At 56.6% G+C, this 12,460-nt stretch overlaps 1 protein-coding gene across 9 annotated transcripts in view; it reads left to right on the top strand.

Annotated features, from left to right (window-relative positions):
* MAD1L1 (mitotic arrest deficient 1 like 1) overlaps window positions 1-12,460 on the top strand; it is a 361,733-nt gene that overhangs the window by 253,174 nt on the left and 96,099 nt on the right. For 8 of the 9 annotated variants that reach the window (XM_045542991.1, XM_045542990.1, XM_045542992.1 and 5 more), the window contains one exon: window positions 8,835-9,042. In XM_045542991.1, coding sequence (XP_045398947.1) covers window positions 8,835-9,042 — 208 coding nt within the window. Of the gene's footprint in view, window positions 1-2,338; window positions 2,422-8,834; window positions 9,043-12,460 lie in introns of those variants that run through there. The other variant, XM_045542998.1, reaches the window with a different exon arrangement.

Here is a 12,460-nt window from a genome sequence, read left to right as displayed (position 1 = left end):
TCTCAAGCTCTGGGCTGTAGAGCCCACCCACCCCTCATCCACTGGCCTTCCCACCCCCGGGCACAGCGATACTGGCCCTTCCTCTGGGATGGGGACAGGTGTGTCCGGTGGTGGGCAGCGCCTGCGTTTTCCCCTGGGAGGGTCTTGTGGTTGCACAGGCCTGCGGACCTGCTAACCCCAACCCCGCTGCTCAGGCCGGGCTCCAGGCCCCTCTGCGTCCCCAGCCACAGCCTCACCACACAGAGCCAGAACCAGGCCTTGGGGGCACCTGGCTCGCTGCTGAGCGCATGCCAGGGAGCACCAGGTTCACGGCCTCCTGCTGCACCCACGCAGGTGATACACTGGAGCCCTGCACTGCTCAGTTTCTCATCTAGAAGACAGAAGCATTTGTGTCTCATGAGACAGCGTGTGAGACTCCTTGCCTGGCCCTGGCACAGTGTTCCAAGGTGGGTCAGACTCTGGGGCCTGGGACCTTCTGCTTCCTGCTCTCTCACTTCCTCTTGTGGGGCGGCCCTCATGTGACCAGGATGGCGTTCCAGCCCCTGGCTTTTTGAGCACAGAGTGGAGGGTTTCAGTTGGCAGGTGTGTGTGGCAGACACTAGGCCCCACGGGACTCCAAAGTCTCATCTCAGCACTGCCCTATCCGTCCAGCATCACGCCTGCGGAGGAGCCACCTCCCGGGGGCCCTGGGACCAGGCTGGACTGTGCCTTTGGGCTGGCTGGAAAGGGCAAGGTGCCCGGGTGTGATCACAGAAGGTCCCTGTCCAGGGCCCAGGAGACGGAGGCCTGACCAAGGGCAGCCTGGCTCCTGCTGAGTGCTTTAGGGAGGGCAGCTGATCAGAAGCAGGTGGCTGAGGTCTTATAGGGCAAGGGTCTGATGGCACATAGGTCACAGGGCAGGCAGGTCCAGGCAGGGTGTTTCCCCAGAGTGGCCAGAGGCATTGGATGCCCGGAGAGGGTGAGGAGCGTGGCCACAGGGAGCTCTGAGAAGCTGCCACAGCAGGGCAGGTGGAAACACCTGAGGTCACCTGGTCCTGGAGACTGCCGGCCCGGGAGGGTGGCCTGTGGTCACTGCACTCAGGGTTCAGGTCTGGCTGGCAGCAGAGTCTCCTGGAGGTTGCCCCATAGGCCACTGTGCATAGGAGGCCCTCCTGGCTCTGGAGGGGGAGTGTCCGGGGGCTGGGACCCCTCCAGCCCCGAGGCCCTCGGCCCAGGCAAGGCCCCATTTCCTCATTGACCCCTCTGTGTTTCTCTTTCATCTGGGTGGGGTGTCTCCCCAGCCAGGCCCACCTGGCCCTGGTCTCTCTTGTAAACTTGGACTTGACGTTGAAATCCTGGTCTATTAAAAGGAAGAGGGTTTGTTCCAGCACAGCAGGCACTGGGCGAGAGCCCACGACTGCAGCGTCCACAACTTCCTTTTGTTTTTCACCTTTCTCCCTCCCCACCCATTTTAACTTGTTACTGAGATAGGGCTCATGCCCTGTAGCTCACCCATTTAGAGCGTGCAGTTCGGTGGTTTATGGTTACACTCGCAGATACCCACAACTGTTGCCACGCTCAATTTTAGAACATTTTTATCACCTCAAAAAGAAGCTTGAACCCTTCAGTTATCACCTGCCACCCCCGACCCCACCCTCAGCAACCACAAATCCACTTTCTGTCTCCATCAATTTGCCTATTCTGAACATTTCATGTGAGTGGACTTGTGTGATATGTGGTCTTTTGTGATTGCCTTTTCTCACTTACCATGTTCAAGGTTCATTGGCACGTCAGTAGTTTATTCCTTTGTGTGACTAAATGATGCTTCATTACATGGATATGCCACATACTGTCTATTCATGAGTTTAGACATTTGGGTTTTTCCCACTTTTTTACTATTATGAATAAAGCTGCTATGGACAGTCACTTTTGAGGCTTTGTGTGGATGTATGTTTTCTTTTCTAGAGACAGGGCCCTGCTCTGTCGCCCAGGCAAAAGTGTAGTGATGCAATCATAGCCCATTGCACCCTTGAACTCCAGGCTTAACTATCCTCTCACCTGAGCCTCCCCAGTAGCTGGGACAATAGGAACACACCACCACGCTTGGCTAATTTTTTTTTTAATTTTTTGCAGAGACCAGGTCTCGCCATGTTGCCGAAGCTTGTGTCAAACTCCTGGCCTCAAGTAATCCTCCTGCCTCAGCCTCCCAGAGTGCTGGGATTACAGACACAAGCCACTGTACCCTGCCAGGATATACATTTTCAATCTTCTTGGGTATATATAATACCTAGGAGAGGATTTGCTGGATCACATGATAACTCTGTTTAGTCATTTGAGGAATGTCAGACTTTTGCATTCCTACCAGCAGCGTATGAAGGTTTCAGTTTTTCTGCATCCTCACCAACACAACACCAACCTGACCTTTCCCTGCTAGCCATCCTGGTAGGTATGAAGTGATGTCTCATTGTGATTTTGTTTTCCGATTTCGCTGATGACAAATGATGTTGATCGTCTTTTCGTGTGCTTGTTGGCCTTGTAAATATTTATTCAGATCCTTTGACGATTTTTTAATTGGATTATTTGGTTTTTTATTATTGAGTTGTAAGAGTTATTTATATATTATGGATATAAGTCCCTTGGATATAGATTAACAAACATTTTTCTCCCATTCAGTGGGTTGTCACTTTCTCAATGGTATTTTTCGAAACATAGAAGTTATTAGTTTGGATAAAGTTCAATTTATCTGGGGTTTTTCGTTGTTCCTCATGTTTTAGAGTCATGTCTAAGAATCTTTAGCCAAATCCAAGGTCATGAAGGTTTACCCCTATATTTTCTTTTACAAGTTTTATAGTTTTTGCTCTTACGTGTGAGTCTTTGACCCATTTTTAATTAAATTTTGTATATCGTGTGAGGCAGGGGTCCAGGTTCATTCTTCTACATGTGGATGTGCAGTTTAGTCACTTGCTGAGAGGACCATTTTTCCCTATTGCGTGATCTTGGCACTGTTGTTGGAATCACTCAACCACAGACGTAAGGGTTTATTTTGGGACTTTCAGTTCCATTCCATTGGTCTGTCTGTCCTTAGGCTCATGCCCAGACTGTCTTGATACTGTGGTAAGTTCTGAAATCAGGAAGTGTGAGTCTTCCTGCTTTGTTCTCCCTTTTCCAGGTTGCTTTGGCTATTCCCAGCCCCTTGCAATTCCGTGTGCACTTTAGAATCAGCTTGTCGGTTTTGCAAGGTCAGCTGGTGGCGATTGTGTTGACCGTGCAGACCGGCTTTGGTAGCATTGCCATCTTACCAATGTTAAGTCTTCCAGTCCATGAGCATGGGATGTTTTCCCAATTATTTAGATCTTGTTTAATTTTTTCCAACCGTGTTTTGTTGCATTTTTGAAGAGTGCTCTGTATCATTTGGGGGCAGCTGGGCACAGGAGTGGGTGCCATTTGTTGTAGGACTTGGGGCCATTCCTCCTCTCTCCCAGTTCCAGGGATCAGCAAACTAGAGCCAGTCTAGCCCACTGCTTGATTTGTAAATAAAGTTTTATTGGAGCAGAGCAGTGCTCATTCGTTTGTGTCTCATCTATGGCTGCTTTCACACCACAGTGGCAGAGATGGGTACAGCCACAGAGACCATGTGGCTCACAGGGCTGGAGGCCACGTGAAACTTCCCAGTTCCCATGAATAACTGCTGTAAACAGGACAGTGCTGGGTTCACCGTGTGGCTGTCCCTTACCATTGCGATCCCCTCAACCCTCTTCTGACCTGGAGGAGGAGGGCCCTAGGACATGTTGAGTGGCGGACCGAGGAGCTGCAGCCCTGGACCAGATGCCCTTGGTGGCCTCAGACTTGTCCTTCCTCTGTGCGTCGCCCAGGCAGAGGCAGTGCGGAGTCAGGGATGGCACCGGCGGATCCTCCTTTAGGCCCCACTTTGATTTGAAGAGAAATGATAGAAGCGAGGTTGGCTTGACTCCAGGGTTGATTTAGTGCAGGCTGTGCCCCCAGGGCATGCCTGACCCCGCAGGGGTGGCCTGGTTGGAAACATTCCTTGCCGTGATACCATAAGCGGGCCCCCGAGATGCTGTTTTACTTTCGCTGGGCAGAGAAGCTTCCAAGCAGCCCAGACTCAGCAGGCTGTGTCAGGCCTCCCATGCCCGACCCGCGGGCCCCTCGTATGTGCAGGAGGGCGAGCCAGAGGCGTGGCCCACCTACTCCATCTCTACAGTGGCCTGCTGTGATCTCTCAGATGCTGTGTTTAGAGCCAAGGGGTGGACAGGCAGGCATTGTCCTGTGTGGGGAAGACGTTGTCTCTGGAGAGCTGACAGCCTTGTGGGGGAGACAAGTTTATAAGCAAGCAATGCCAGTGCCATGTCCTAACCACTCGGAGAGGTGCCTGGACACCAGGAGACCATAAGGGGCCAGTGACTTGGGATGGGCTTGGTGGACACAGGCAGGGGCTACAGTGGGCTTGGGGACAGTGGCCATCCGCCAGGGGCTGACTCAAGCTGGAGAGAGGAGTGATTCAGCAGCGGGAATAGGACCACGCGCTGAGTCAGGTGACTGCAGGGCCTTGAGCTGGGGGCTCAGCTGGAACATTTGACCTTGAGATTTGTGGAGGCCACACGTTTGGACCAGGGAGGGAGGCAGACACATCTCCTTGAACCACGAGCTTTGACTAGAGAGGCTGCATGCTCTAGTACCTGCTGTTTTTAGTGTCCGACGAAATGCTTGTCACATAGGAGTGCTGATGCGTAGAGCCACCCTGCCTGGCTGCCAGGCTTGTGGTCATGGCAGCAGCCTGGCAGTTCAGCTGTTGCTACCAGGTGTAGGACTCAGCCTCCACCTTAGGGTGCAGTCCTGTCTCAGCTGGGCCGAGGGATGGTCCCACATGGGGACATGGGTGTGGAAGGCCCAGGAGTGCCCCGCCTCTCCCTGAGCTCACCCAGCAGGCCCCTCTGCTGCACTTGCCTTGAGTGGTGGGCTCCCTGTGGCATGCACACCTGTGCTTACAGAGCATGGGCCAGATGGATGCAGGTGGAGCATGAATGGATGGACGGGGGGGTGGACAGGCAGGTGGAAGAAAGGAAGTATGGCAGGAATGAACCCAGGGAGGCCAAGAACTGGGCCCCAAGTCACAGTGTGAGGAGGCAGAGGCAAAGCCTGGGGCCCACCCTGCCCTTCCTGGCCCTAGTTCCCCCTGTGTCATTTCTAGGGGCTCTGCCTTCTCCGGGCATCGGGTAAAGAAAGTCCACCCGATTTATGGACGTAGTGGGTGCCAGCACAGAGAGTTATAGCCCACAGAGGGCCCTGAAAGCCAGCATTCCTGAGAGGTGGGTTTTCCACGTCTCCCTGAGGTGGGAGCTGAGCATGCTCATGGCCGTCGTCAGTGGTACAGCTGGTGGGCTGGCCCTGGCCACAATGCCCAGATGGGTGCTCTCTCCATGACACCGGGTACCTCCTGCTCAAGGTGGAGGCCAGGCTGCAGGAATCTGCGTTCTGACCCACTCTTGGGCCTGGTGCATGCTCGGTGCTAAGGAGGACAAGGTCAGGGCCTGGGTCCCAGCCTGGACACAGTGGCTTGGCACAGACCTCACTCACCTCTGTCCAGCCAGGCCAGGCTCAGTCAGCTGTGCTGTATGGGGCAAATGTGGCGACCCTCCTCTCCTGTGGCCAGAAGCTGGGGGAGGCTTTCCCAATCATGACAGCCGGGTCACTGATCACCTATATACCCTGTTGCCCCTGGGTGGGGTCTTCAGTGCCCTGCCTGCTCATGTACCTATAGATTTTACAGGAGTGTCTTCTCTTTCCCAGTTTCTCAGTTTTGTCTTCTTTTCCTGTGGGTTTGGTAAGCCCTGCTGGCTGCTCCCTTGAACTCTCTAATACGCAGAAGTGTTTCCTCAACCTTAAGTCACCACGAAGGGGAAAACATCACCCCAGAATGATGGGCCAGTCACCAGGCACCCTTGTCCCAGGTGAGAGCCGATGGCGATCATTTCTGCCCGCCAGCCTGGGCGTTTCCATGGCAACATTCCCCTGGCGCTTGCCGCCCTTGGGTATGAGGCCAGCCCAGGTGCCGCGGCACTGAGCTTCCTGCCCCCACCTGTGCTTCCCGCACCTGCCGCGCGGAGGGTGCTAAGGCCTGGGCAGGGGCCGTGCTGGGCCAAGGCCACGCTGGGTGGCCCCCACGATGGCCGCTGTGCTCCTGTCCCCATGCCCTGCTCGGGGGTGGCTCCCAGGTGGGCAGTGCTGAGTCCTGGCGAGGGGCAGTAGCCTGTGGCCTCAGCAGGGCCAGAAGGGGCCGTGTGTGCTGCTGGGCTGCCTCTCGCTAGCCAGGGGTCTGCAGACTACGGCCCCCGACCAAATCAGCCTGCCGTCCATTTCTGCATAGCCCATAAACTAAGAATTGTTTTTATGTTTTTAAGGGGTTGAAGAAAAATCAAAACAATATTTTGGGACACATGAAAATTCTTTGACATTCTAATTTGTGTTTCTGTGAGTGGGCACGCGGCCACGCAGTCACTCCTGTCCTCTGTGGCTGCTTTCTTGCTGCAAACTCAGGACTTTAGTCAGGACAGAACCTGTGGCTCTCACGGGAACATCAGTCCTCACCCTCTCCTGCGTCCTTCCTGGCCCGAGACTCCGCTGGGTGCTGAGGGCGGCTGAGATGCGCATCCAGCCCACAAAGCCGCAGAAAACAAGCGCTGGTCCACCCGCCGCTGCCGCTGTCAGAGGGGCGCCCGGCGTGGGTGGATGCATTTCACACGCTGGCTTATCTCACCCAGACTGTTAAAATTGGATGAGGTAACAGTCCCTTTCAACCCTGAAAGTCTGTGATTCAGCTCCAGTTACAGGATGTCTCTTCATCCTTTGGGGTTTCTACAAGGTTCTTAGAAAACCTGTGAAGAGCCTCAGGAGCCCTCTGTGCTCAGCGCCTCATCCCCTGCCCCAGGCCCCGGACAGGGCTGCCACCTCCCTTTCTCTCCCTCCTCCCTCTTTCTGAGGAAGCACAGAGGAGAGGGCCGAGGGGGGCTGTCTGCAAACCCAGCAGTTCCCTGCTGGCAGCTTCTGCCATCGCACTGAGGTACCCGTGTGTCCCTGTGCAAGTCCAAGGGGAGGACAGTCCCTGCGTGTAAAGCTGGATGACAGGCACCGGGCTGGCTTACAGGTTTGCCATCCAAAGTTGGTGACATCTGGGCCCCAGGGAGGGGCCCTGCCAGTGGCTCTGCGCCACAAGTGCGTGGGGCCTCCTGGGGCGCTTGGTGGGAGCCGCGCCCTGGGCCTGTGTGCCCGTGCACCCTGGGTTCTGGGGCTGGCTCAGCCACCAGCAGTGCTCCCTGGAGGGCCCCGCGGGCTCTGGCGCTGCCCTTCCTCCCTCCCCTGCCCGGCGCCAGCCCCTTTCCCTGTCAGGGAGCCGGTGCCCCCAGGGACCCCAGGGATGTTCATCCTGGCTGGGGTGGGAGATTCGCTTGTGGGCCAGGAGGTTACAGTGAGCTGTGATCACGCCATTGCGCTCCAGCCTGGGGGACAGAGTGAGACTCTGGCTCTTAAGAAAAAAAGTTCCCAGTGGCCAAAGCTGGAATAAGCAACAAAATGAAGTAGTACCAGATTATAACCCAAAGTATGAAATAAAATCTGTAAGTCAATACTGATACCAATGAGTAGTTTAAGAAACAAATGGAAGAAAAGAGACAAATCTCCAGTATGGAAGAATTCCAAATGCCGTCTGTAGAGAGTGTGCCCTCGAGGAGGGGGCCAGCCCCCACTCGCTCACAGAGAGGGAAGCAGCAGCGCTGCAGGGAGAGCCCAGCAGGCGTGCTGGCGGGCGGCCAGGGGAGTGCCGGCGCCTCACCTCTGCCCTCCTCCCAGCCCCAGGTCCCATGTCACCAGGAGTAAACGCCAGATGAACCAGTACAGGGACATTCCTTGGAGCACCTGACCCACCCTCCTGAAACTTGGCAGGGCCATGCAAAACAAGGGGAGTCTAAGGAACTGTCACAGCCACGACCAAATGCTACGTGGGTTCCCAGGTGGGGCCCTGGGGCGGGAAACAACCCTTGGGTCAAACTGAGGACATGTGGAGGGGTGTGGACCACCAGCTGATAACAGTGCCTGGCGTGGGGCTCCAACTCTGCAGATGTGCCACACTCGTGGGCAGGCTGATGGGGCTCGTGGGACTCTGCTGTCCTTGCCATCTTTCTGCAAATCTAGAGCCATTCTATGCGGTAGAATTGTGTTGTGTTGTGTGGTGTTGTGATCCTGCTTCCCTGGCTTGTGGGCCGTCCTCTTACAGACTCGAGGATAGGGGGGTGACAAGAGGCTTCTTGGGGCTGTGGTGCAGGGTGAGCTGGGCCCAGTCACAGGAATGTTTGCCAGCAGAGGGTGGGGAAACTGAGGCACACTCTACAAAAACATGCATCCCAATTTGTTCTTAAGATTGGTCTTTAATTCCCAAGTGTGCAGCGGACCTGCAGCCTCCCAGGGGCAGGTCGGGGGGTGTGCAGGGTGGGGTGTGTTGGGAGGGGGCCAGCAGGGGCTGTGCCAAGGTGGTGCCAGTGGGGACTTAGGGGGGGAGTGCCATTTGCTCTCCAGGAACTCCTCAAATTGAGTGACAGTGCAATCCCCGTGGTGTCAGGGGGCAGAGCCCAGGGAAGTGTGGGGCCTGCTTGAGCCCCACAGCGAGCAGGGAGGGGCTGAGATCACCCTCGGTGGTTCAGAACACGGGTCCCCTACCGAGAATTTCTTGATTCTCACGCTCAGGGTCCAGGTGTCAAACGCATCTCTAGTTTGTTTCTTGCTCACAGAAGCCTTGTGGGTTTGGTCCCAGGTGTAGTGACCCCTGTGCCGTGTGTGTCCTACAGGGTGACTATGACCGGAGCAGGACCAAAGTGGTGCACATGAGCCTGAACCCCGCCAGCGTGGCTAGGCAGCGCCTGCGCGAGGACCGGGACCAGCTGCAGGCGGAGTGCGAGCGGCTGCGAGGGCTGGTACGTGCCCTGGAGAGAGGAGGCCCTGTCCCAGCTGACCTCGAGGCCGCCACATGTCTGCCGTCGTCCAAGGAGGTGGCAGGTAGGCCCCTGTCCCCACCCAGCATGCAGCAGGTAGGTCAGCTGGACAGCCTGCCGGGGTGGACTCTGTCCCCCCGTCTGTCCTTCACGTGGAGGCATTATGGTCATCACGCCTTAAAGGGTCTGTGCTCCCTTGCAAGGCAGCCAGCCTTGTGGACGGTGGCGACCCAGTGTCCTGGCCCCGGGGACTGCAGAGAGGCACCATTTCCCTGCAGGGCTATGGGGTTTAGTCTTCTGAGTCTGCAGGTAGCCGAAATAACTTAGGCAGCGGTGGAGAAACAAGCAGCTGAAATCTTCTCAGACCCCCTAGAATAAATTAGTATCATTTATCAGTTTATATGTGGCCCATTAATCACGAGTAAATCCAATACTCCATGGAAACGGGCCATCCTTCACTGGTCTAAGCACACTCCACAAGCCCAGGAGCCCTTTGCAGCGTCCCGGGGGGAGCAAGGCCAAGCCGGGCATCGGCGCCCCTTGGCTGCACCCCCCAGGTCTGCAAATCAGAGCAGTGGCCTTCAGGTGTGTGACCTGTCCCCTCCGATGTAGTGAAGTGATGCTGGAGTCTGCTCACTTGAAGCCTCAGGGAGTGTGGCGGCCACCAAGTCCCACCCTGGCTGTGCCCACTCTGCAGCTGCAGGGACAGGCAGATCCGTCTACGCAGATGAGTGGGGTCCCGTGGGAGCCCAGAGCCGCTGTGCGCAGCCTGGACCCCCGCAGCATGCTGCCCACACCCTGGGCCTCGGGTCCTTCCACACAGCCCGGAGCACAGCCCTGCCCCCGCTCCTGTGCGTGCGACACTCTTGCTGCCTCAGCCTGGGGTATTTGCAGGGTCAACTGGGGGGCGCTGTGGGCTGCTGTTCTCTTGACACCTGCGTCTGGATTTTGTTTCTGGGAGTTCTTCTGTCTGATGAAGCCCCTTCCCATTTCCTTTCCTCGTGTTTGTCACCGTGTCTGGTGAAGGCTGGGGGCGTTCCCTGGAGAGCGGAGCTGGAAAGGCTGGCCCTTCCCACAGTGCCAATCCCAGCTGATGTGTGGGGCGGGTTCTTCTGGTCGTCCCTCTGTCAGAGGGTCTTAGGTGGGGCCCTCCCTCCCACCCTCCGTTTGCTCTCTCCGGGGACCTTTGTAGAACTCTCGAAGGCAGCATCCCAAAGCCCCGAGGCGTAAGGGCTGGTGCCTGGCGTGGTTGTGAGGTCAAGGTCTCTGGGGTCAGCCAGCCTGCGTGGAGTGGCCAGATGCGCCCTTATTCAAGGTGGAACACCGAAGCTTCAGTGTCTCAGCTATCGAATCGAGGCCATAATAGTACTACAGGGGGTGGTACTGCCAAGCCTCAGCATGGGGGCTAGACGCCGTGGGCACTGAGAACTGATGGCATTTTGTCGTCCTCAGTCTTGTTGCTGGTTCCCGTGAGTGTCATTAGCATGAGATGGTCTCTGGGCGTCCCCTCAGGTCTCCAGTTTGTCAGGGTCCTTTGTCCTGGGGTTTACCTGTGACCGATGCAGTATGGAGTCAATGGGGTCTGCGCCCCTTGGCATTTTATGGGATAGCATTTGCTTGCACAGTCCTCTCTCTGTGACCCCATAGTCGGCTCATGAGCAGTGAGCATAGGGTATGTGCATGCCGTGCACACCCTCACGCACACACACCCTTTACTCCCTCACGCCTCTCCCCTCTAAATTTTCAGAATTAATTTTTGGGACCTCTTAGCAAGGACTTGTGCCGACCCTTAATAAATCCCATGTCATTTTCTATAGCTCGGAACATCAAGCCACATTAAGAAACGTGACAGAACCAGGCCTGGAGGGGCCTTACTTCCTGGGCCGCTCCCTCTTCCCTGGGTGGAGCAGAGACTGGTGACGCAGAGTGGGGCCTACCAGAGTGAGGCCCCCATGCCAGGCTCCTGGGGCCATCGTGTCCTACTCACCGTGCAAGGGCTTCTTGGGCTTCTTGGTTCTTGTCAGCTGTGTAGGCCACGGGCAGCCACCAGGGTGTCCCAGACACTGGCTTCCTAGCATGGACAGACCTCCCGATAACCTTCCCTGGGGCTACACGAGGAGGCCTCTCCTGCCAGCCCAACGGATTGTGTCGGCTGCCCTGTGTACTGGCTCGGGGACTCCACACTCAGGTCCAGGCTGTGCAGCAAAGCAGGCCATAAGCGGGGGTGTGTCCTGCCGGCAGGGCGTGGCTCCGTGGCTGGCTGGCCAGGGGTCCGCCCTCTTCCCCGGTAGCCCAGGTGGGAAACAAAAGCCAAGAGTAGGGGCAGGCCTCTCTCGCACGACCTCTAGGTGGGGGGGTAGGGGGGCAGTCCTGGGCTTCCTCCCAGCTCTTCCCCACCATAGGGGCTGCCCCTGGGTCTCCATGGGGACTGTGAAGGCCTAAGTCCCTGTGTCCTCCAGCCCTTCTGGCCACGGCTCCTCCTCCTGCCTGTGCTGCCTGTGTGTCCTGGCAAATTTGAGAGCTGAAAATGCAAACTTGGAGCATTTGCAAAACGATTCTTGGAAGGGTCCCTTACCAGCATCTAGTGTAATAGATCAGTCCCTTGACTGTTTGCTCATTTATTTGTTTATTCATCCATCCTGTCGCCCAGGCTCTGTGCTCCATTATGGGCACATGGGCACTCGGAGTATGGCCGTGACAGGTGTTCATGGCTGGAAGAGGTGCTTCTGCACCACACTGGAAGGGACAGGAGAGGCTTTCAGATCTGGCCTGGGACAAGGAGTCAAGGCCAAGGTTGCCTGGAAGACGGAAGGGGCATGTGCACAGAGGCCCAGGCCAGTCGGGGGCTGAGCCACGGCAGAGCCCAGTAGGGGGTGAGGTGGATGGGAAGTGTCTGGATCCCGATGACGATTGGACTCGAGGTCTGCGCCCTCCTGCCCCAGACCCCCAAAGTCACAGAGAGAAAGCGCAGCAGCCGACTTGGAATCTGGAAAGTAGGTGACGACGGAATTCTGAGCTGCAGTGGGTGGAGCCAGACGGGTCTCATTCACACCTTCACACCTCAGCTCTCCCAGCAGCTGGCGGCAGGGAGAGGTGTAACCGGCTGAAACCTGGGGGATGGAGGATGCTTGGATGAGAGTTCAGCTGTGAGACTGAGCCCCAGAGCTTACCCCCAGCTGTGTGCAGTGGGCAGTTGCCTCTCCTCAGGAAAGATGAAAAACCAAAAAGCCAGCAGTTTATCAAAGTGTGGTCCCAGGCTGGCAGCAGCCTCTCTGGGAACATTTTGGAAATGCAGATTCTTGGCTCCGTCTCAGACCTCTGAGTCAGAAGTCCTGGGCTGGGCCCGGCCATCTGCTGACCAGCCCTGCAGGACGCTCAGGTGCTCAGGCAAGTTTGTGAATACCTGCTCTGGGGAGGGGCTGCAGAGGGTCCCTGGACAGGCTCAGGCTAGGATGTAAGCCTGGAGTGAGCACAGAGGTGAG

Source organism: Lemur catta, chromosome 2 (assembly GCF_020740605.2).
Source record: "Lemur catta isolate mLemCat1 chromosome 2, mLemCat1.pri, whole genome shotgun sequence".
NCBI classification, from domain to species: Eukaryota; Metazoa; Chordata; class Mammalia; order Primates; family Lemuridae; genus Lemur; species Lemur catta.
The sequence above is the reverse complement of the archived record's forward strand: the minus strand, read 5'-3'. Positions and strand labels throughout refer to the sequence as shown.